At 53.5% G+C, this 22,484-nt stretch overlaps 1 protein-coding gene across 1 annotated transcript in view; it reads right to left on the reverse strand.

Annotated features, from left to right (window-relative positions):
- Positions 1–5,124: 5,124 nt before the first annotated feature.
- Positions 5,125–22,484, reverse strand: part of LOC125626044 (hepatocyte nuclear factor 6-like) — a 31,148-nt gene continuing 13,788 nt past the window's right edge. The window contains exon 2 of the mRNA XM_048828727.2: positions 5,125–12,662. Coding sequence (XP_048684684.2) covers positions 12,364–12,662 — 299 coding nt within the window. The 3' untranslated portion in view covers positions 5,125–12,363. The remainder of the gene's footprint in view (positions 12,663–22,484) is intronic.

Below are 22,484 nucleotides of genomic sequence, written 5' to 3' on the forward strand. Positions count from 1 at the left end.
TCATCCATCAACTTTCTTGCATTCTTTGCACAGCAGTGAAGTAGTTTGCAACATTGCCAATCAAATGATCACCATTAGGTTTCAGAGTCAACAGTCTACTGAGGTTAACTGAGGCAAGTGACATCTCTCAGAGTGATTGTTTCAGGCTGGCTGCAGGCTCGGGCAGAAAGCAGTGCAGCGGTTTACACTTGGTTCGCAGTTTGATGATTCTGTTTGCAACTAGAAGCTTAATTTTGGTTTGGAACAAAACTGGGTTTGTTGGAGAACAAGGTGATGAAAAAACTAGGCCAAACCAGCCCACTTTGATCCTCTTTGTCATCCTTGTAAGAAAAGTCGGTGAAAACAAATGTTTAAGAATCTTGCTCTGCAGGGTTACCATCTCAAACGTGGCCACCTGGTGCAAACAAGAGGAGGGTTAAACTCAGAGCCTACGAGTGACAGGTTCACCTTTGTGCAGCGCCGAGCGCCATGGGGCTCTGGTCCGCGAGTGAGGCTCCAAATGCGACTAGATCATTACTGAGAATAGGAGAATAGCAGCGTGTTTTGGTTGCTATTTCCCCTCTAGAGATCAGGGCAGCTCCTCCGTGGGCCCCTTTCCTGTATTTGGGCCAGGAACAGGGATGGGAGGGGAGGATTCTGGTGGCTTTACGCTGCTTTTGTGCTCCCTGTACTGTGAGGCTGTGCAGCCTCAGGGCTGCTCTAACTTACACTCTGCTCCCCATGGACCCTGGAGAACAGTCACAGTGCAGCGGGCCCCAGCCGTGCCCCCAGTCCACCCTCTGTACTGAGGGCTGGGAGCAGGACCAACGCAGAGGGCTTATGCTAGCTCCACTCCAGCCAAGGCAACACCCAGGGAGCCATTTCCACCCATTTTAAGACCCATTTATGCTGCTAAAGTGGCATAAACAAGGCCTAGCACAAGGCCTAGTCAAGGCCTTGGTATTGAATGGTGCAGCAGAAACAATCACAGGGCTGGCTGTTACTGTTATTTTCCCTGGAGAAGGGTATGATGAAGTGGGAATTTTGGTAATACCGTATATTTGTGAGTCCTGCGTGTGCCTCAGTTTCCCACTGTGCATCGCCAGGCACAGGGTGTAAAGAGTTAAAAAGCTGTTCTTGGGGACTGGTTATAGGCTGGGACACAGCGCTGACCTTGGGACTCCGGGAAAAAGGTTTAAAACACCTTTGGTGTCACTTGAATTCAGATCACTCCAACAGCAGCATTCGCTGCCTCTTCAAACACCCCGCTAGTGACATTCCTCTTTTACTAAACATTCAAGCACTCCCCATTTCTCCTTTTGATGTCTGCTACCCGGACGGCACCATGCCTCCACCGGCCCCATTAGCAGAGCCGTGCTGAATGCAAACCAACCAAGAGCTCGCTTAGACACTCCGTTGGGGATTTCAGGGATTCTTAGGGTGACCAGACAGCAAGTGTGAAAAATCGGGGCAGAGGGTTGGGGGTAATAGGAGCCTATATAAGAAAAAGCCCCCAAAATCAGGACTGTCCCTATAAAATCGGAACATCTGGTCACCCTAGGGGTTCTTCCTCTCTCTAGTGGCCTTGAGTGCCGAGTGTGACATTAAACAGCCGATGCAGGAGTGGCATGAAACAAATCAAGCCGGGAAGATGTGTTTAACCATCCAACTTATACCTGGCACTTGCAGATTATTTACAGCAGAGAGAAGGAGGACTTGTGGCACCTGAGACTAACCAATTTATTTGAGCATAAGGGTTCGTGATGCATCCGATGAAGTGAGCTGTAGCTCACAAAAGCTTATGCTCAAATAAATTGGTTAGTCTCTAAGGTGCCACAAATCCTCCTGTTCTTTTTGCGAATACAGACTAACACGGCTGCTACTCTGAAACCTGTTATAGCAGAGAGGTTCTTGTCTTTAACCAAGGCCCAGTTGTCCAAAGCACGAAGATCACTGAGCTTGTAAATTCTTTGGGGGAAGGGACTGTCTTTTTGTTTGGCGTCGGCACAGTGCCTAGCTGACCCTGAGTGGAATTCCCGGGGTGTTACCGTAACACACACAATAATGTAACTAGAGAAATCTGAGCTGGGAACCCCTAGTCCCTCCTTTATTCTCCAGTCCTGTTTGAACTTCCCCTGGTAATGTGGCTTCCCTAATTCCTCTTCCGCTGCTCGGAAATGCTGCTCCCTGAGGTTCAGCCAACATTTCCCTTTGCTGAAGGACTCCAGGCATCTGAGGAAGTGGGTTTTTTACCCACAAAAGCTGATGCCCCAATAAAGCCGTTAGTCTTTAAGGTGCCACCAGGCTCCTCGTTGCCTGCGCTGAAGGGAAGCCACGCTCTGCAAGGCACTTGGCACGACACATTAGGGCCACTAGATGCCACTGTTGACACATTTTGCAGAGACTTTTACAGGCTTGGCTGAGGGCTGCACTGCAGCGGGGCAGCAGTACACATCTTCGCCAGGCATTCTGGGCAAGTGCAGCTACCCAGGTGGCAGATGCCCCAGTGTAGGAGATTGCTGACTGTGGAGGACAATCCTAGTTCTGCCGTGAACTTTAAATCCAGGCTTCTGGCCAGCCAAGCAGCGATAAGACCTCTCCCAGAAGACACATACGCTCTCAAAGTCACCGCCAAGAACAGGGCCGGTGGGAAGATCCAAGCAGAAGGCTTTGAACAGGGAAGCAAGGCAGACTGGCTCTTGGCTGGGTTTCTTTTTCAGCAGCAGCTTCATCGGGCCAGGCCAGGCTGATGGGAAGGGGATTCGCCTTCTCACCTTGCTATAAGTATGATGCTGCTTCACTCCACAAAGGGCTTCCCCATGGACTTGCCTGAGTGAGTTTCATTCATTCATTCATTAGTGCCAATCCGTGACTGACACCTCCATCCAATCTGTAGTTACTTGAGGCCTCTTTAGCAACCACAGAGCTGGGCAGAGTTGCTGATTTGAGGGGGAGAGGCAATCACACTTTTTTCCTTTGGCCTTCAGCTCCCACACCACCTTCAAAGGGCTCACATGCTGTCAACTCCTCCTCCAGGTGTCATCTCTCACACAGCATGAAGGAAATCCGTGGAACTCCCTGCTGCAGGAGAGCAGAAAGTCAGATACGGTGGCTGGGCTTGAAAAGGGGGTGAACAATGTTATGACCGATGCAGGCTACGCTGAGGGAATCAATTCTCACGTTCCAGGGCAAGAGTTGATCGCCATGAGGGTCCAGCAGGAATTTCTGCCTCATGCACAGAATGACCCAATAGGCCAGGTGCATTTTGGGAATCTTTTTTAACCTTCACCCGGGGCCCAATTCATCATTTGTGCTGGCTTTTATACCAGTGTAAAGTGGGTACAAAACTCCCAGTCACTTTGCACTGCTGTAATGAATGCACAAGGTATCAGGCAGCAGAAAATTCTGGCGCAGCTATCAACCACCAGCATTAGGAGTGACGGGCATGAGCCTTCCCTTGTTTGTGGGCCCGGGACTGTACTCTGATGCCTTTTAGAGGGAGTGGGCTTAGCTTAACGGGCCCTCCTTCCAGTAGGTTCAAATTCTAGCTGAGTTGACCTGTTGTGGTAGCTAAACGTGAATTCCATGCAGCAGGCTGGGTGAGAGTTTCTCAAAGAAAACTTTAAAAATCCAGGCTCTGTGTGGACTTTCTGGTCCCCTCGCCCTTCTTCTCCGAGTAGGGCTTTATCCATGGCCAAAATTCCACCCCCACAAACCCTATTTTTATGCACAGGGCTGCAGAGCTGTTGAAAGTTTTCAGCAGTTCACCAGTATTTCCAAATAATGTATTTCAACTCAAAAAAAAAAAAATAGGGACAAAAGCTGACCCGTTTTCACAAATTCTTGTGTGATAGCTTGTAGCTTCAGTAGATCTCAAAGCACTTTACAAAGGAGGTCAGTATCATTATCTCGATTTTACAGATGGGGAAACTGAGGCACAGAGAGGCGCAATAACTTGCCCAAGGTCAGCCAGCAGCCCAGTGAGCAAGCCAGGTATAGTACCCATGTCTCCTGAGTCCTAATCCAGGGTACTAGCCACTATGACACACTGCTTCCCTAAAGTAGGGTATCATTGAAGAAGTACAGACATCCCTAGTGTGAATGCAGCTATATAAAGGGGCTTTTTACCAGTACAGTGATTCCAGTATAAGCTGTACTATTATAAGGCACTGTTATACTCATGGCGCTGGGTCCACTCTTATGGTAAAACTATTTGTTGCAAATCAGACCCCTTAACCGATAGATTGTACAAAATGTGTGTCTAGACCAGGCCTTAGTTCAGTGGTTCCCAAACTGGGGTTCGTGAGCCCCTGGGGGTTCACGAAATGTTACAGGGGGTTCTCAGGGAAAAATTCCCTAATGGCGGACAGAGCTGTCCCTAGGAAGCATGGGGTCAGCAGCCCGGAGCCCCTGGACTGCCTAGAGCTAAGCAGATCAAAGCGAGCATCTCTATCACACTGAGGAGATTTAAACTTCAAGACTCCTTATAAGAAATGGAAAGGGAGGTGGATATTTTTTGCTGTTTTTAAAATTAAATAGGCAGCTAGTATTGTTTGTAAAATTATCATGATGAACAAGTTTAAGCTTTGTTGTAACGTGTGTCGTTTGCCTGGACTGCTCAAGACCTGAATGCTTGTGTAGAAGGAACTCTTTGAGTTGGCTTCTTAAATCCCTTTCACATCTGATACTCCTTGATGAAACCTAGGAGCCTTGTCTTATAACAGGCTTATTCAAAGTGATACAAGCTACAAAAGTGAGATCTTGGAAGAGTGTTGCCATTTTCATAATGAAATAAAAATACTGTAATGATAAATAATAATTATTAATAAATAGTGTGTAATAAGCATGTCATTAAAAACAAATTTTATATTTCCAGGATCACTGCTTTTATCATTTATACTCAGGTAAAGGAGAAAATCCCTGGAAATACTCATTTTTAGGAGGGGATTTGCGAGACTTGACATTTTAGTGAAAGGCGTTCACAGGTTGTTAAAGTTTGGGAACCACTGCCTTAGTGGAAAAGAGAATCCAGCCTAATTATGAATAGGGCCCTCTACGATGCACTCAGGGGTCAAGGTATTTGTAAAACACCCCAAATGGTAGACTCACGGCCCCACATGAAAGCAAATTGACCGAGCCTGGAGCTTTTCAATAAAGGACATTTACTTTGTGGGTAACATATCAACACAAACAGGTACAGACTGAGGTATCCAAGAAAAAACTTTGGTATAAAACGTACATGTCTTTAAAATGTTTACAGGCAAAGAGACTTTGGTTAGTTAGCACAGTCAACAAAGAAGAAACGAAGAAGAAACATTCAAGTGAATATATAGCAATGCACTGCTTTTCACACATGGTCACAGCACGCTACCAACGGGAAAGGAAGGAAAGGGCTGGTCGAGTTTAGCGTCACATATTATTTGTGAGTGGCTTCCGGTGGGGTCATTGCTTGGTTGGGTGTTTTGTGAATCGGTGCTGGTCAGCCAAAAAGAGAGAAAGGAATTCAGCAACAGAATTCAGATGTAGGTTTGGGGACGGTGGCCATGTGTTTGCAGTGGGATGGCACAGGGCCCAGTTCTGGACAGCGATCAAAGGGACCTGACGCCCCCCCAGCAGCAGCCACACGGATCCAGGAGACTCCTTGGCAGGGCAGCTACGCTCAGGGGGCTAGTCCCATTCCCACCCACCTTAAGGCCCCCTGTATGTTACCAGTGTGGCACAAAGAGGCCTGCATGTAACTGAGAATCAGGCCCACCGTTCTGTATGAATCCGTGTAGCCTGCCACAGCCAGAACGTGGCATCAGGGAAATGAAGGAAGGAGTATCACAGCAGTTGTTTGCATTGTGCACAGATAGGAACAGAGGGCAGGGTGCTCGCATGGCTAGGAACAAATGATGCTCAGAGCTGCTGCTAGATAATTCCCAGTTCCCCACTGTGGAGAAGAGGCCAGGCTGGGCTGCAGAGAATATAAAGGGGATTCTTGACTGAGGCTGCTGGACCCAGCCAGACCCTGTGGTTCTCTCTGACTGGCTTCTGCCAGTTCTGCAGCAGAGATGTGCCAGGGGCTGGCTGACAGAGGCACCTCTCAAAGTTGGACTGCAGTAGTGGGTGAGAATCTTACCATGCCTGACTTACAAGAGGGCACAGAGAGCTTCCACAGCCTTTTCCCTTTATCCCCATACTCCCACCAGCAGTCCTGTGTAGGGGAAACAGTTCCCCTGACCAAGACCGAAAGGCAGGGCTTAGAGGTAAAGTCAGCAGGTAGGTGGTCTTGGGATGATGGTATCTATCATCACAAGTTTAGGGATGGATGGGTTCAGAATCCCACTTTTGTGCCCTGGGGGGTGAATTGTCCAGGTCTTTTCTTTCTCTCTTTGATGTTGCCAATTCCAGTGTAAATCTGGACGTTAAAAGAGATGCCCTTTAGCCTCCCAAGTTGCAGACAAAGCCGCTGCTTGAGAGACACCAGTGGGGAGTGGACGAGGTTCGTGTCCTTAGAATCACCAGCATTTCCCAGCAACTGGGATTACTGGAGAGAGACTGGGATTTCCAGTGGAGTCTAAGGGAGTTAGGCACCCAGCTCACACTGCCATTCAATGAGATGCCTCAAAGCTCCTTTGAGCGTCCCCACCAGAGAGTCAAAGGGCCAGAGGGAAATCAGGGTACTAAAGTGAGCGGGAACCTGGACCCGAACAGCTCTGATCCTTGGGGATCCCCGTCTTGACCTTCCCGGCTTGTGGTGAAGTAACTCGGGCAGAATAAAGCCCTGCCTGAAACGCAATCAAAGCCCCTGAGCAGAACCATTTCAAAGTGCTGGATTGTTTCCTGCTCCAGGGGGATTGTCTGTGTTGGCGGTGACGGCTGTCTCACCTGGTTCCACATGAAAGCACCCCCAAAGGGCTTGTGTAACCCAAGCCAACGGGAGCTCCCTGCCCCAGCCCCCGTGGCCAGACCGCGTGTAGAGTTTCAGCAGCCCACTAGTCTCTCTGAGCCAACGGATCTGGGGCAAAATCCTGGCCCCACTAAAGTCATTGGCAAAACTCCCGTTGATTTCAAGCTTTCACTAAGCTTTCATTCTCTAATTCAGGCAGGGGCAGCTCAGGCTTTCAGATCCAGCGGTTCTGCATTTGCTCGTGACCCACCCAGGGACGCCCACTAGGAAGGCTCCTGCTGTATTTCTCACCTAAATGGAGACAGAGTCCCCTGAGAAACCTCCCAAAGGGGCCCGGATTTCATTCACAGGCAGAGCAGAGGGTTTGGGTCTGTCCCAGGACTCTGGGACGCTGATCCGGACCCAGCTGTCTGGGGTTTGCCCCTTGTTCTGACGGGAATGTTGAGAGGCTGTCCCCAGGGGAGTCAGAGACGCAACTGCAAGAATGGGTTGCGGTCCTGCTCAGTAGCTCTGCTCCCGGGGTGCGTTCAGGCTCATAGCAGCTGAACTGAGGGGCAAAGGGATGTTTTTAATGTTCCTAATTGCCCTGCAGGCTGTGGGGGACGGAGCCTGGTTCTAGCCTGGCTTGGGCCTCATGAATACAGTTAGTTCCTAGGTTCCCATTGCAAATCTCCCCCACAGATGTAGGAGCCAGCAAAGGTCCTAGGCACTTGTGCAGCCAGGGAAGCGTGCGCTGGCTGGAATGACATGGGGGCATGCTATGCAATGGAGACAGCAGAGCTGCCCAGAGCAGGATTTTTAGCGGGCAGAGGTTTTGTGGCTGGGGATGATTCCCAATTCAAAGTGAACCCAGTTTGATTCTCAGAGCCCAGCAGGAGTTTGCAGCACTGACAGCTTGTGGGGAAATATCTTTGCCCCGAGGATGTTTCTTGCTCAGTTAAGGGGGGGCGGGAACGAGCAGAAAAATAATCTTTGGATCTTTTTGCACAACAGCCTTGTAAACCAATCCGGAGCCCCACTAAACACAGATCCGGCCCCACCATCCTGCTTTTACGGAGAGTGACTCCTTAGCAGAACAGCACCGGTCTGTCCCTTGTTCGGCCACGGCTGGAACCTAATCACCGTTACAGGTGTCTCACTAAAGTGCATTGTATTGGTAACATCCAGAGAGCCGGGACCGTGGGGACTGTCACAGAATGGTTGTCTGGGTTAGGACAGATGCATCTAGGTCACTAGCTCTGCAGGGTGACAGTCCGACACCATAGAGCACTTCAAGAGACAAGCCATGCAAAAAATATATATCTATAAATATAGCTATCGACAGACGCCTGCAGGCCCACATAGGCGCCCACACGGAGACTCCTTGCAAAATCTTTGGTATCTTTGGTGCAAGAGACAAAGTGAGGTAGAAATTTGCCACAGTTTGACAAAACAGTAGATTCGCACAACACACATGAGGACAAATTCGGGTGAGGAGTGGCTGGGCAGGCAGCGGGATCCAGACTCCTGGGAGGTGTCGCTCCGGTTTGCGCTGGCGACGGTTTTCAGACAGCAAAGGGGAGATGGAGCCAGCAGAGTCTCGGCCGGGTCTGATGCGTTCATGCAGAAGCCAGGGCAGGGTTTTCTAGGTCAGATCCTTTCTTATGTGCAACTGATTCCAAGAGTTGGGGGTGGATTTCCCAGGGCCCTGGTGTAGCAGATGGATGGGGCAGGGTCTCAGCTGGGGGAATGAGCATCACGCCAAAGAAGCAGAGGCTCTGGCCGGTGCTATTTATCAGGACGAGCGCACACTGCATCGGGAGGGCTGAGGCCTTTCAGCACAGCCGCTTGGTTATTGATTCGTGACCGCGGTCGTCCCAGCTTGGGATCAGCCCTGCTCCATAGAAACGGAAGCCTGGCAGCGCCGCACAGGAGGGGTTAGTGGAGATCATTAAGGACAGGCTGCCTCTGGCTCGCTCATTTCACCCCAGAAGCGTCAACCATTTGACAAACCACTCAGATCAGAGCTTCACGGGTCAACCGCAGGTGCGATTTTGAAACTAGTTCACTTACACTGGTGCACCTTCGTGTGTGTTGACGCTCTTGCATGGCTTTAAGCCTGACCTATAGCGGGTTTAGTCTGGCCCAATGTGCCAGCTAAACCAGGTTGAACTGGATAGAATATGTCCATATGGTGGTCTAGTTAATCGAGTGCAAGCATGCGTGTGTGTAGACAAGCCCTAAATCACACCCGCATCCTGTAGAAGCAGGCAGCATGCCTGCCAAGCAAAGATCTCGGGTGCTGGGGTAGACGAGGGAAATTGGCCCAGGTTGCAACCCCCTCCTGCAGCCATGCTGCCCTGTGCAAAATGGGGCTCCCACCCGCTGGAGGGACCCTGGGAGCTGATCGGCCACAGTGATGCTGGCGCCAGCCCCGTCTTACAACAGCACAACGTGTCCACCACCAGCATAGTGACGCTGGTCAGAAACATCTCGGGTGAGAGCCCCCCCAGACCTTGGGGAGGTCGGGCACGAATGTCAGCTGTGCCAGGATTTCAGTCCTGGCCCAGGCGCGTGCTCTCGACTCCCAGCATGGGGATCCCATTCGCTTTCGAAATGGTCTCAGGGCATCACCTCGCCCCGCCACCCACAGGGCGCACAGATACCAGGGTGATGGGCACCTTAGTCAGACTCTGATTCTGTTCCTTGCTGCATCCTGCTTCCCCTTGAGCTCCGCCGAACAGGGAACCGGAGGGTGTCTGTCATGCACAGACAGGGGCGGGGCAAATAAATATAAGCGTTGCCACCTCCCCGAAGCAGGGGAGCCGCTCTGGACCCCAGCGAGGCGTCGGGGGGTGGTGGTGGGCAACTCCAGAGAGGGCAGGTTGGAGACGCTGGGTGGCAACCCAAGGAGGGTTTTTAAAGCACCAGGTCTTAGCTCTGAAGTCGAGCTCCAGCTCTGAACCCTCCCAAGGCTCCCGGAGGGGGTTGGAGCCGGTTTTTTGGTCTGTCCAGGCTGTACTAACGCCCTTAGCCCAGGCGCTAGCAGGGCAGGGGAGAGGGGGCGTCCGTAGTCCTATAAGCGCCCCCAAAACCCAGATCCCCCTTGACTTGCATGGGTGCTACGGCCCAGATCCTTGGCAGCTCTGCACCTGGGAAGCTTTCAGGATGGGTTTGGTTCATCTACATGCCCAGGCCTCTCCAGCGCACCAATCCCCTCTAGGCCAGGCAGAGATTGCCCATGGCTCTTATGGGCCCAGAAAACCCCCCTGGACCCACCCCCGCAGAGGCATCCATGGAAGGGACACAAGACAGAAGACCCCTTGATTTTTCCAGGCATCCTGGTTGTGAGGAGGAGGGGGATTGGGTCACGTTTGGGCAAAGCTCAAAGCCAGTCTGTCTTATCCAGATGGGGTCAAGCTCCCCCCTGCAGGCAGAATGGGCTCCTTGCCCCACTCCCCCCCGAGTTGATTTCCCCATCGCTCCGCACCCCATGCGGTCGCTGCATCAGTGCAAAGCGAGCGTGAGACCCCCCCTCACTGTTCTGTCCAGTCATGCACCACGAGCTCATCAGCACGGGAGTGTTTCACACTCACTTTGCGCGAGTGGAAGTGATGGCACCGAGGCGACAGAATCAGGACTCGGGATTTCAAAGCGCCAAGACTCAGATCCTCAAAGGCATTTAGGTGCCTAACTCCCCACAGGAAACCAATGGGAGTTGGGTGCCTATATGCCTCTGAGGATCTGGGCTTTAGGTCACAGATCTTAGCAAGCCGTCAGCTGATGCTGTTGGGCTGTTCACATGGGGCAGGACCACAGGGGAGCTGGGTGCAGAGCACTTGGCTGCCAGCCATCCCCCCTGCAGAAGGGACCACTCATATTCCCAGGGATTTGCTGTTTAAATGGATATGCCAAAAGCTCCCTGGGAAAACCTCCACATATGCACTGGGGAGAAGCCACTCGGGGAGCCGCACCACGAGGCGTGATTTGCAATCCAAAGCCCCCCTGCCCCCCGGCGCCTGAGTCTGAGCGGCACCAAGGATCCCCACCTCCCACTGGTGTTAAGAGAAGCTGCGGCTCTTTGCCACCACGCACTGGGTTCAAGGCTTCATTTGTACAGCACCTTGCGCAGCCATAAACGGCAGTGCCGAGCGGGTGGACAAGGCTGCCCTCTTTGAGCATAGTAGTGCGTTGAATGCACTTTGCACCTGTGCAAACAGCAGTACAAGGTGCTGGGCATGGGGGAATCAAGCTCACACAGAAACAGGCCCACAGTCTGGACACTTAGGCCAGAAGAGGAGGCAGGTTTGTCTACACAGGAAAATTAATCCAGATTAAGGTAGAGCATGAATTTAAAGCAGAATAGATATCCTGGAGTACCTCACCTGTAGATAAACCCTTAATTAAGTTGCCAGAGATAATTTTGATGGATTGACTTACTGCCAGTCAGCAAGAGAGGGGGAGCCAGGCTGGGGAAATGTCCCATTCGCCTTGGGACTTCTGCCCCTCAAACCTCCACCCAAACCAATCATCATATCCCGGAGAGGGATCTCCAGAGCACCTTTCCTCTCACAACACTTGACAGACACTGGCTCATTCAGCGTTCTGGCACCCCAGAGAGGTAGGGCAATTGTAAGGACTCCGACAGGTGGGGAAACTGAGGCACAGGACAGGGCGGCGATGTGCCCCAAGGTCACACACCAAGTCAGTGGCAGAGTCAGGAACAAAACCCAGGGCTCCTGATTTATCAGCTTCTGGTGATATTTCTAGAAACCTTGTCAGAGCCACATGTAGAACCCAGGAGTCCTGGCGCCCAGTCAACTGCTCTATCCATTAGATTGCATTTTCCCTCCCAGAGCCAAGGACAGAACCCAGGAGTCCTGGCTTCTAGGCTATCGTTCTAACCATTAGACATCACTCCCCTCTCAGAGCCAAGAACCAAATCCAGGAGTCCTGGCTCCCAGATAACTCTCCCCACTACCCCACCCCTCTCAGGGACACAAATAGGACCCAGGACTCCTGGCTCTGCTTCTCACCTCTGGCAGCGCCGCTTTCCAGAAAAAGGAAACAACCATGGGGTCAATCGTCAAGAGGAAACAAATGCTCTTTAAAGAGCCACGACCTCCCCCAGGCACCCAAATCTTCAGCCATGGGCTTCCCCTGCCTCCCAGGCAGTGTTATTGGAACCGGAGAGGGGGGGCCCAGCTCCCCAGCCGGTGCCAATCAGCGTGGCCCCATTTATCCCAGCTGAGGATCTTGCCTGTGATTATTTAAGCTCCGATCCCCAGCTGGGGTAAATCAGCAAGCCCCCACTCAATGCAAAGGAGCTGATTTATGTTAGCTGAGGATCTGGGCCATGTGGGTTCTGTTGAAACAGCTGAAAAAAAACTCGGGCAGGGGAAGGGGAAAGAAACCACCGAAGAGGAGAAATTAAAAACAACCCACCCTATCAAACCCCACCCAATTGACACCAGCCTGGCGTGGTGCTCCCTGTCCAGCACCCTGGCTTCCCCTCATGCTTTGGTGCAAGTGATGGTAGAAGAGGCGTGGGTGCCCGAGGATGGGGGGCGCCCCTCTTCCATCCACTTGTCCAGGCTGCGGCGCCGTGCATTCATGAAGAAGTTACTGACGGTGGAGAGCTCCAGGCCCAGCTGCTGGGCGATGGTGACCTGCAGGTCCTTGGAAGGCCGCTGGTTCTCATGGAAGATGGCATGAAGCGTGCGGCGCTGGATGTCCGTGAAGACCAGCCGGTGCCGCTTAGGGACGTGGTTTCTGTCGGCTTTGCCTTGCTCTTGCTCTTTCCTTTTGCAGGCTGCGGCAGAAGGAGAGAAGAGGAGACGCGATCAGAGAGGTGGGGAGCGGCTGCCCAGAGGCACTGAAGCTGGGCGGGTGGGGTGGGTTTAGAGCCAGGGAACCAGCCCAGCCAATAACCCCGGAGACTGGAATCCTCCGGCTACCCCCAGCCCTGGCAAGCTTCCCACATGCTACTTGGAGCCCCCGGCCACACTCCAGATCCTCAGCCACAAGCTCAACTCGGGGGGGACCTGCCCGACTGGATTAGCGCAGGGGCTTGTCCAGCTTCCCAGCTGCTAAGAAATCCTGCAGCAAAGGGATAAGCCGCCCCACGGGAAGTTTCCTCCTGACCCCCATTTGGCGCTTGCCCTGAAGGAGGAGGGTGTCTGTCCCAGCAGGGCACGCCTGATCCCCTGGCAGGGGATGGGAATTTCATCCGGCCCTGATCCAGGTTTCCTTAACCACAAGACCAACCTCATGGGCTCATAGGGACTGCCTGGTTGGATCAGAACCAAGGTCCAGCTAGCCGGCTATCCCACCTCCCACAGGGGCCAGTACCAGCTGCTTCAGAAGAAGGGGTCAGAACCTCGCAGTTGCCGATGGGGGAATATATGGGATATAAGTTTGAACTGGGGTAAATGACTGCATAAGGTGCAGGGCAAAGGAGACTCGCCCGCGGCATTAGATCATGTCCCAGTCTCCTTCCTCCCTCCTCCGGGGATGAGTCTCCTTTGCCCTGCACCGTGTGCAGTCATTTACACCAGTGCAAACTTATATCACACAAGCCTGCAACTGGGCTCAGGACCCCGGGGTGCTGGGCGCCGCATGGACACCCAGCGAGAACCGGGCCCTGCCCCAACAACTCACACTCTGCTGCCATAGCCGGGCCTATGAGTTTCCCCTAATTGTCAGCTCAGCTGCAGGGAGTGAACGGGAGCTCAGAAGATGTCAGGATGACCTAAAACAAGAACCACGGGTGGGCAAAGGGGCAGAAGTGAGACAGACAGAGACTGAATTTGTCCAAACAAACAGGTCTCCTGACATAACTCAAGGACTGAGTTCAGATCATGCCCGTTGAGCCAGAGCTGTGTAAGACTGGACCAGAACTTGTGTGAGACATTAGGCCTAACTGGGGGATAAAAGAACACCCATCCAACTCTTCATAACAACTCTTCCACACATCGCTCCCCCTTCGGGGTCCTCAGAAAGGGACTTTGGGAGGAACGCTGGCTGCGGCGACACTGGGTTGACACATGGAAAATGTGTCTAAATCCCTTGTTTAGAATGAATGGAAAACCCATCTAACCCCGCCAGGACAGGGCAGCTCTCAGCTGGGGTTCAGTTTGTGGGCACAGTGGGCTCCAGGCTACAGAAGTAACTGGGGATGGGACAACCAGTTCAGAGACAACCTGGCCTGAACCTACAACCCAAATCGCAGGTAGACGGCCCACAAAACTGTGACCAACACCCCCTTCCTCCTACCCCATATTCAATGTCCCCCACAGGGAATTCCCCTGCATAGCAGCTTCCCCAGCTGGCATTGAGTTGGTGGGCCCAACCCTCCAAGGTCTCTGCTCTGGCAGCGTAAAGGGGCCTTAAAGGGGATGGACAGGACCCCAGTGCAGGGGTCTCTCTGGCCAATGTGGAACTGGCATAAGGGGAGGCATTTCAGCGTGGCTATTCTCTCCTTCCCAGGGGCCACAGGTAGCAGCGCGCAAGTTAGAGCAACTCTGAGGCCGCTCTAAAATACACCTAGCTGGAAAAGGCTCCAGAGTACGGGGGACACAAAGATGGCTTAAAACCATTGCAACGCTTCCATGAGCATAGGGACTGAGTGACTGAGACTCAGGCCCATTGCCTCTTTCTGGGGATGGCCACAAAATTACAGCTGTTGCAAAGAAGAAGAAAAAAAAAACGGTCCTCTCTGCAGACGGTTCACTCAACACCATCACAATGTTAAACCCCCAGGGTATTTTTGCAAAGCCAGAATCCATGCCAGAGACCCAGACAGAACTGGGCGCCTGGCCAACGAGTCCAACAAACATTAACGTGAAGGGATTTGATTGCATGTAGTAAAAGCCTTGCGCACGTTCATTTTAAACAAATCTTCTGTTTTCATTAACAATCCCTGGATGGCTGAAGCTTTAAGATCCCTGCCATCTTCTTGGCAGCCAGCAGGGGCAGTGGGGAGAAACAGACCCCATTGCGCTTGGTGCTGTAGGAACACAGAACGAAAAGACCCCACAGAATTTACAATCTCTTATTGATCTGTGTTTGGACAGCCCTTAGCGCAACAGGGTGCTGGTCCGTGACTGCAGTGCGGGGTTGCTACTGTAATACACCTAGTAGCAATAACAATGTACAGCACCTAACACAGTGGGATCCTGGTCTGTGATTGTGGCTACCAGGTGCTAATACAATACAATTAATAATACGAGTTACTATTATTAATCATAAGTGGGAGGCGGAACCTTTCACCTCGAAGCCAGTGGTTCAAATACAGCCCCATGCTGGAGTGACCAAGTGAGGAGCTGGTTGGATGGGGTGCAGGGGTGGGTCAGGCTAAGTCCCAGTGGGCGGGGGTCTATGTTAGTGCCAGCTGTGTGGATGGTTCATCTATTTCACCCCCTGCCCTTCCCTTGTCCACCTCGGTAGAGCTGCCAGTGGCTGACTGGACCAGAGAGGCTGGTGTCTAGGGCAGGGCGGAGGGGAGTTGTCAGAACATGGGGCCTAGCAGGCCTACCCCAGTTATGAGCTCAGCCGCTGAAGAGCAGGTAAAATGAACACACCGGGGGGCAGAGCGCTGAAGCTTGCCCGCCCACTGCCCGTACTGGACATTGACTTGTGCCCGACCTTGCTACCAAGGCTGCTACTCCGGCTAGCTTTGAAAACACAGAACCTGGTGAGCTCCGGCAGAGGGCCTGCAGACTATTTAAAGGGCTACCACCCTCTCCCTCCACACCCCACGCAACTGCAGCCTGACACACCCGCTCCAAGGGAGTAACCGCAGCCCGGCTTCAGGTCGGGCGTCGATAGCCGTTCACAGCTCAGGAAACCAATAATGCATGAGAACCGTCACTTCACTTCACTCAAGCCTGGTCCGAGCAGCCACCCGCCATGAATATTGCATCAGGCACTTTAGGAGGCGCGTTGGGGGTGATGGATGGGATGGGCCCAGGGAGCCCAGTAATGAGCAAGAGGCCGACGGGGATGTGTGTGCGTGTGGGCGGGGGTGAGCTGTTAAATGCTGCCGTATTCAGCCACAGATCCTGTGTGAAAGACAGGCAGAACTATTTTGGGAGTCCTCAGTCCAGTGCTTCATGGGCCAGGCTCCTGGATCGACAGGGCCCAGCTAAGACCTGCTGCGACCCAGCAAGGCCAGCTAAGCACTTACGACTCCATATCCTACAGCACAGCCGAGGATAGGGGACGTCAGGCAAACGTCTGAGCGACGCAGAGGGTCACCGGGCCATTGTCTCTTATATCTGCTGCACCTCTTCTAAACCCTAGTATCTGAGTACCTCGTGATTGTTAATGGCCGGATCCTCCCAACCCCTCTGTGAGGCAGGGCAGGGCGATCACCCACTTTGTGCAGATGGGGGAAACCGAGGCACAGAGCGGCCAAGTGACTTGCCCAACTCTGCAGCAAAGCAGGGAATGGCACCACTTGAAAAGCAGGCGTGTGCCCTAACCACTGGGCCAACCTGAAGGTCACTCATAGAATCATAGGTTTCAGAGTAGCAGCCGTGTTAGTCTGTATTCACAAAAAGAAAAGGAGGACTTGTGGCACCTTAGAGACTAACCAATTTATTTGAGCATGAGCTTTCGTGAACTACATCCGATGAAGTGAGCTGTAGCTCATGAAAGCTTATGCTCAAATAAATTGGTTAGTCTCTAAGGTGCCACTAGTCCTCCTTTTCTTCATAGAATCATAGAATATCAGGGTTGGAAGGGACCTCAGGAGGTCATCTAGTCCAGCCCTCTGCTCAAAGCAGGACCAATCCCCAACTAAATCATCCCAGCCAGGGCTTTGTCAAGCCGGGCCTTAAAAACTCTAAGGATGGAGATCCCACCACGTCCCTAGGGAACCCATTCCAGTGCTTCTGGAACCCACCACCCTCCTAGTGAAATAGTTTTTCCTAATATCCAACCTAGATCTTCCCCACTGCAACTTGAGACCATCGCTCCTTGTTCTGTCATCTGCCACCACTGAGAACAGCCGAGCTCCATCCTCTTTGGAACCCCCCTTCAGGTAGTTGAAGGCTGCTATCAAATCCCCCCTCACTCTTCTCTTCTGCAGACTAAAGAAGCCCAGTTCCCTCAGCCTCTCCCCATAAGTCATGTGCCCCAGCCCCCTAATCATTTTCATTGCCCCCAGTGAACTTTCTCCAATTTGTCCACATCCCTTCTGTAGCAGGGGTCCCAAAACTGGACGCAGTACTCCAGATGTGGCCTCACCAGTGCCGAATAGAGGAGAATAATCACTTCCCTCCATCTGCCGGCAACGCTCCTACTAATGCAGCCCAATCTGCCATTGGCCTTCTTGGCAACGAGGGCCCACTGCTGACTCCTATCCAGCTTCTCATCCACTGTAATCCCCAGGTCCTTGTCTGCAGAACTGCTCCTTAGCCACTCAACCAATCCTGTTCTAAGGCTGGCTCCGGGACCTGAGCACAGCTGTCCTTGGACCTGGTTTAGTAGCCAGGCATGCCCGAAGTCAGGACCTCAGTCAGTTGCTAGAGGATAAACAGGTGAGTCTGTAGTTCCTAGCGGGACAACTGCAGACGGAGGCTGCAGCTGGGCTGAAATCAGCGGTGAGGATGACGAAGGCCTGGTAGAGACAGGAAGGACTAGCTGGAGGGCTGGATGCTTTAGTTTGAGTTAAACTTCCTCTTTGTAAAGCCAGCCACAGAAGGGAGCTAGTGCCCCCCAGCAAACCCAGCCCATGCGGGTAGAACCTGCCATGGCACTGAGATTGCCTTAAAAACCATGAGATTTTTAAGCCAGCAACAAGCCCGAGGCTCTTCTGATTTGGCTCCTGTTGTCCTAGCCGTTCGGGGTCCCATTTTCAAGCATTTCTCTGCAGCTGACAGAATCACCTGACTCCAGGAGCTGGGACTTTAAGCACCAAACGGCATGGGAGCTGGCGACACTGCCCTGCATGCCAAGCACACCCACCCAGAATGCACCTGCTGGTTTACCGGTGTAAGCGGGGCCTGCACACGTCTCTGTCAGCCCTGGCACACCTGTGACCCAGTGGCACCAGGGCACCGGTGGCAGCATACCACGTGATGCAACACCCCCTCGCTCCCCCTCCAGCCTCCTGCCCCACGCGCCCCCCCCCGGCCAGCTGTACAGAGGCTTCTCTCCCCAATGGCACCACTGTATCCAGCGATGATCTATGTGTCTGTCTTACGGCTGTGAAACATGAGGGCCCTGCCTTTCCCTCCTCCCCCACCCAGTTCCTGCTGTGCCCCCACCCCCAACCAGCCCCCACCCCACCCCCGCTCCCCGCCTGGCTCCTTGTCTGGGGCCGCGCGCTGATAGAAAATATTGATCAGATCCAAGCAGCGCGTCTGCAAGCAACAGCCTCTTTCACGTTAACCCTTGCCAAGCCGGGCTTGAAGCAGCCACGGATGGAATTGGCGGGGGGGGTTGGGGTTTGCTCAGCAGCCCTGAGGGTGCCTGATTCAAGCCAAACCAGCTGCTCTAGTGCACAGGGGCAGCCGTTACCCTGTCACCATCACACAAGGCAGCCTCTTGCCAGAAGCCCCTTTCAAAGCCAAAGAGGCCCCGAATAGATGAATAGCTATTCTGTGTGTGTGTGTGTGTGTGTGTGGCGGGAGGAGGGGGTTGTCTCCTGTCTTAGTACATAAAGACCCCACCCAAGACTGGTCTGACACAAGATGGGTGCCAGCCACAAAAATTCAGATCCAGGCTTTGAACACACTCAAACTTCGATGGGGAGGAGTTTGGGTCCGGGGTGGCTGGAGGTGATACTGGTGACAATCCCTAGTTCTAACTAGTAACAATGGGATGACAGGAATTGTCCATCTGGACCGATCTCCTCCTAGCCAAGTAACCCAGCCTCCCCGCAATGACCAGCCCCACTGGCTCCAAAGAAAGAGAGAGCCCAGGAGACAAGATTTTGTTTCCAGGACATCTTCCATCAGAAGATCTCAAAGCCCTTGGCAAAGAAACTCTCCTGCTTTTCTGTCTCTCTCCCCACCCCATTTTGCGTATTGCTCTTGTTAAGAGCCGATTGCAACCCCAGTCTCACTCCCCCCCGGCCCCCACTTGCTCCCCCTCTCCCACAGCGTATTCCCCATAACAGCTCTGCTGGTAATGTCACAATGGGCCCACAGCTGGAAATTCACAAGACGGCTGGATAGGCAGAAATTCAAAGGCCTCATTTTTCCCTGGTGTTGGGCACCTGCGACTCCCCCTGAGTTTGGCAGGAGCTGGGGGGAGGCTCAGCATCCCTCAGAAATCAGGCCCAAAGGTCCTGCGCCCCACTGAAATCAACGCAAAGCTCCTGTGGAGCTCAGCGGGGCAGGGTTCCCTCTGACTGCGGCACTGGCTTGAACACGGGAAAGGATGAGCCGCTGAGCGCCAGGTCTAAAGCCCTGGCAGGTCGCGAGGCGTAGGGACACTGAATGTACTTAGGGGCTGAGGGTCAGCCCTGAAAGCCGGACTCAGCTCAGCGCCTAGCGAAGTCAGGGCGAGTTGTTTGACTAAAAGCCCTTAGTCTATAATACACAGCAAGTCCCCAGCAGGCGCTTGGCCTTGTGGTGATGGGGCTGGAGTAGAACTGGGAAACCAGGGCTTGATTCCAGCTTTGCCACAGGCTCCCCTGGACGAGTCACGTCCTCTGTCTGGGCCTCAGTTCCCCAGCCGCTAAAATGAGTATAATAACCCTTCACTTGTCTGTCTAGACGTCAGGACGGGGACGTGGCTGGGCAGGGCCCGGCACGACGGGCCCCTGACCTCGGGCACTGTGTGTCTGGGCAGGGCCCGGCACGACGGGCCCCTGACCTCGGGCACTGTGTGTCTGGGCAGGGCCCGGCACGACGGGCCCCTGACCTCGGGCACTGTGTGTATGGGCAGGGCACAGCATGACAGGCCCCTGACCTCGGGCACTGTGTGTCTGGGCAGGGCCTGGCACGACGGGGCCCTGACCTCAGTCAGGGCTTTGAGCTCCCTTCAGATTCCTGGGTGTAAGGTCACTGACTTCCTCATTTCACGGGTGTGACTGAGAGGGGGATTTTGGCCCTAAGATTCCAGGCTGGGATCCCAAGATGCCTACGTGATTTAGGTGCCCAAAGCCCATTGGGTCGGCTCCAGTGGTGGCTCTACTGCTACGATTCACCCAAAGGACCAGAGCAGCCTGTTCTCTCGGTGCCCCTCGTGCCGGGGCAGGGTGGGGGTCCGGCACATCGTCCCTGCTCTAGTCCTTGTACCTAGACACCAGGACAGAGATGCTGGGAGCAGAGCAGGTGACATCAAGGTTAACGCAGGCAATGAGGGAGCGTGGCCATGAATCACGCTGCCGAGATAAATCGCCCACCGGGGGTTGCCATGGCAATGGAAAAGGCCAGGCAGATCGGCAGGATCCTCTCTGGACACAGGGGCACCGGGGTAACCAGCCCCCACCCTCCGGGAAGGGCGAGGGGCTGGGAGAGTCAATGCCCAAGGAAAGGATGCAACCTTTCCCCTTTACGTCTGGGAACGTTTGGCTGCCCTGCTCCTCTTGCAGGCATTTATACTGGTGCTGGGGGGGTACGCTGCTCCCCAGTCAGCATCCCTCCTACACACACACTTTGGGTCAGGGCAATGGTCACCAGGTCTCAAACCTTCACGCCCAGGAGGGCCAGTTCTGCTCTCTGGGGCAGCCCCCTGCACTCAGTGGTGGATCATGCTCCTTCCATGTGGCCTCTTTTCCCGATTTAATTTGCACCTGCTTTCGCTGTTCCCACACGACCTGCTGTCGTTTAAGGTCACGTCTCCTGCTCTCCCTGGCCCCGCCCCCCGAAAACCCCATGGCCAATCCTTTCCCAACTGGATCCAGCCCCCAAGCCTTAAAAGACCCATAGCTGGGGGAACTTCCCCAGCCCTGAAGGAGAACAAACACTGGGAACAGCCAACGCTTCCTTTAAGCATCTTCGCTAGGATACGAAACCTTACCGAGCTAAAAAACAGCCGCTGGCCCATGGAGAAGATATGGCTGAGTCCAAAGGGCCTGATCTCTCTCACAGAATCATAGAAGATTAGGGTTGGAAGGGACCTCAGGAGGTCATCTAGTCCAACCCCCTGCTCAAAGCAGGACCAACCCCAACTAAATCATCCCAGCCAGGACTTTGTCAAGCTGGGTCTTAAAAACCTCTAAGGATGGAGATTCCAGCCCCCAGAGGAAGGCTGACTGGCCCAGGACTCCAGCAATATGGCCTCCATCATGGCTCCGTGGCTACCCGGCCGCCATGGCCAGGTTGGGTTTTAAGGTGGCTGAGAGGAAGAATCTCTGCTGACGCTGTCTCTCAGCTGGGCCCAGTTCTTATTCGCCACTCCTGTAAATACACCCACTCTCAGGCCGCTCCCAGAGCCACCGTGTGAACGAGAATCCGCTTCCAGGGACTCGCCTCCGTAGAGAATGTTGCCCTCGCTTTGCATAGAGGATAAACACAGGCTGGGGGAGGGATGCAAAAAGAGGGGGCAAATTTTGGCAAATCCAAAATCAATGCTGCCCTTGCAGAAAAGCCCCCCTGGGGAATCGGGCGCAGGGAATTGTGGGCTATTGACTACTAGCTTGTGACTGTCACTGACTGACTGACTGCAAGGAGGAGAGAGAGAGAGAAAAAAATCAATGGCTTCCCTTAAATAAAGCACCCCAGGGGAGGTTGGAAATCAGCCAGGAATTCTCTCCTCCTCCCTTCCCCGATGGCAGCCTGGGTCTCTGTGGCATGGATGGGCTCTGGCACCTGCCTTGCTCGCCAGTCTGCATCCCTGCCACGTCCATCTGGTACCCAGCCCCCAGCCCCGCCGAAACAATGGACCCAGGTATTGCAACATTACTTGGTGCTTTCCATGGGAATGTCATGGAGCTTCCCAGCCCCGCACTGTGGGGTGTTAGGAGAGATGGGTAAATGGAGGGGGATGCTCCTGCCTGAGGGCATGCAGAGACTCAGGGCCAGGAATAAAACCCGGGAGTCCTGGATCCCAGGCCCAGACGCTAGTTCATGCTCCCCTCAGGAGCTGGAAACAGAAGACAGGAGTCCTCCAGCCCACGTCTCCTGCTCTAACCATTAAATATTCATGGTAAATACGCCCAATGGCCTGTGATGAGATATTAGATGGGGTGGGATCTGAGTTACCCAGGAAAGAATTTTCTGTAGTATCTGGCTGGTGAATCTTGCCCATATGCTCAGGGTTTAGCTGATCGCCATATTTGGGGTCGGGAAGGAATTTTCCTCCAGGGCTGATTGGAAGAGGCCCTGGAGGTTTTTCGCCTTCCTCTGTAGCATGGGGCACGGGATTCTCTGCTCCTTGAAGTCTTTAAACCACGATTTGAGGACTTCAATAGCACAGACATAGGTGAGAGGTTTTTTGCAGGAGTGGGCGGGTGAGATTCTGTGGCCTGCGTTGTGCAGGAGGTCGGACTAGATGATCATAATGGTCCCTTCGGACCTAAATATCTATGAGTCTATGAACCACTAGGAACCACTCCCCTCCCAGAACAGAGACTAGAGCCCAGGAATGCTGGCTCTCCCTGCTAAAATCACTAAACCCCGCTCTCTTGCTTTAATGGGGCACTGGGGACCGCCTGGCTGCAGCGTGAAGCCACCAG

The sequence above is a fragment of the Caretta caretta genome, chromosome 24 (assembly GCF_965140235.1).
Source record: "Caretta caretta isolate rCarCar2 chromosome 24, rCarCar1.hap1, whole genome shotgun sequence".
Taxonomy (NCBI): Eukaryota; Metazoa; Chordata; order Testudines; family Cheloniidae; genus Caretta; species Caretta caretta.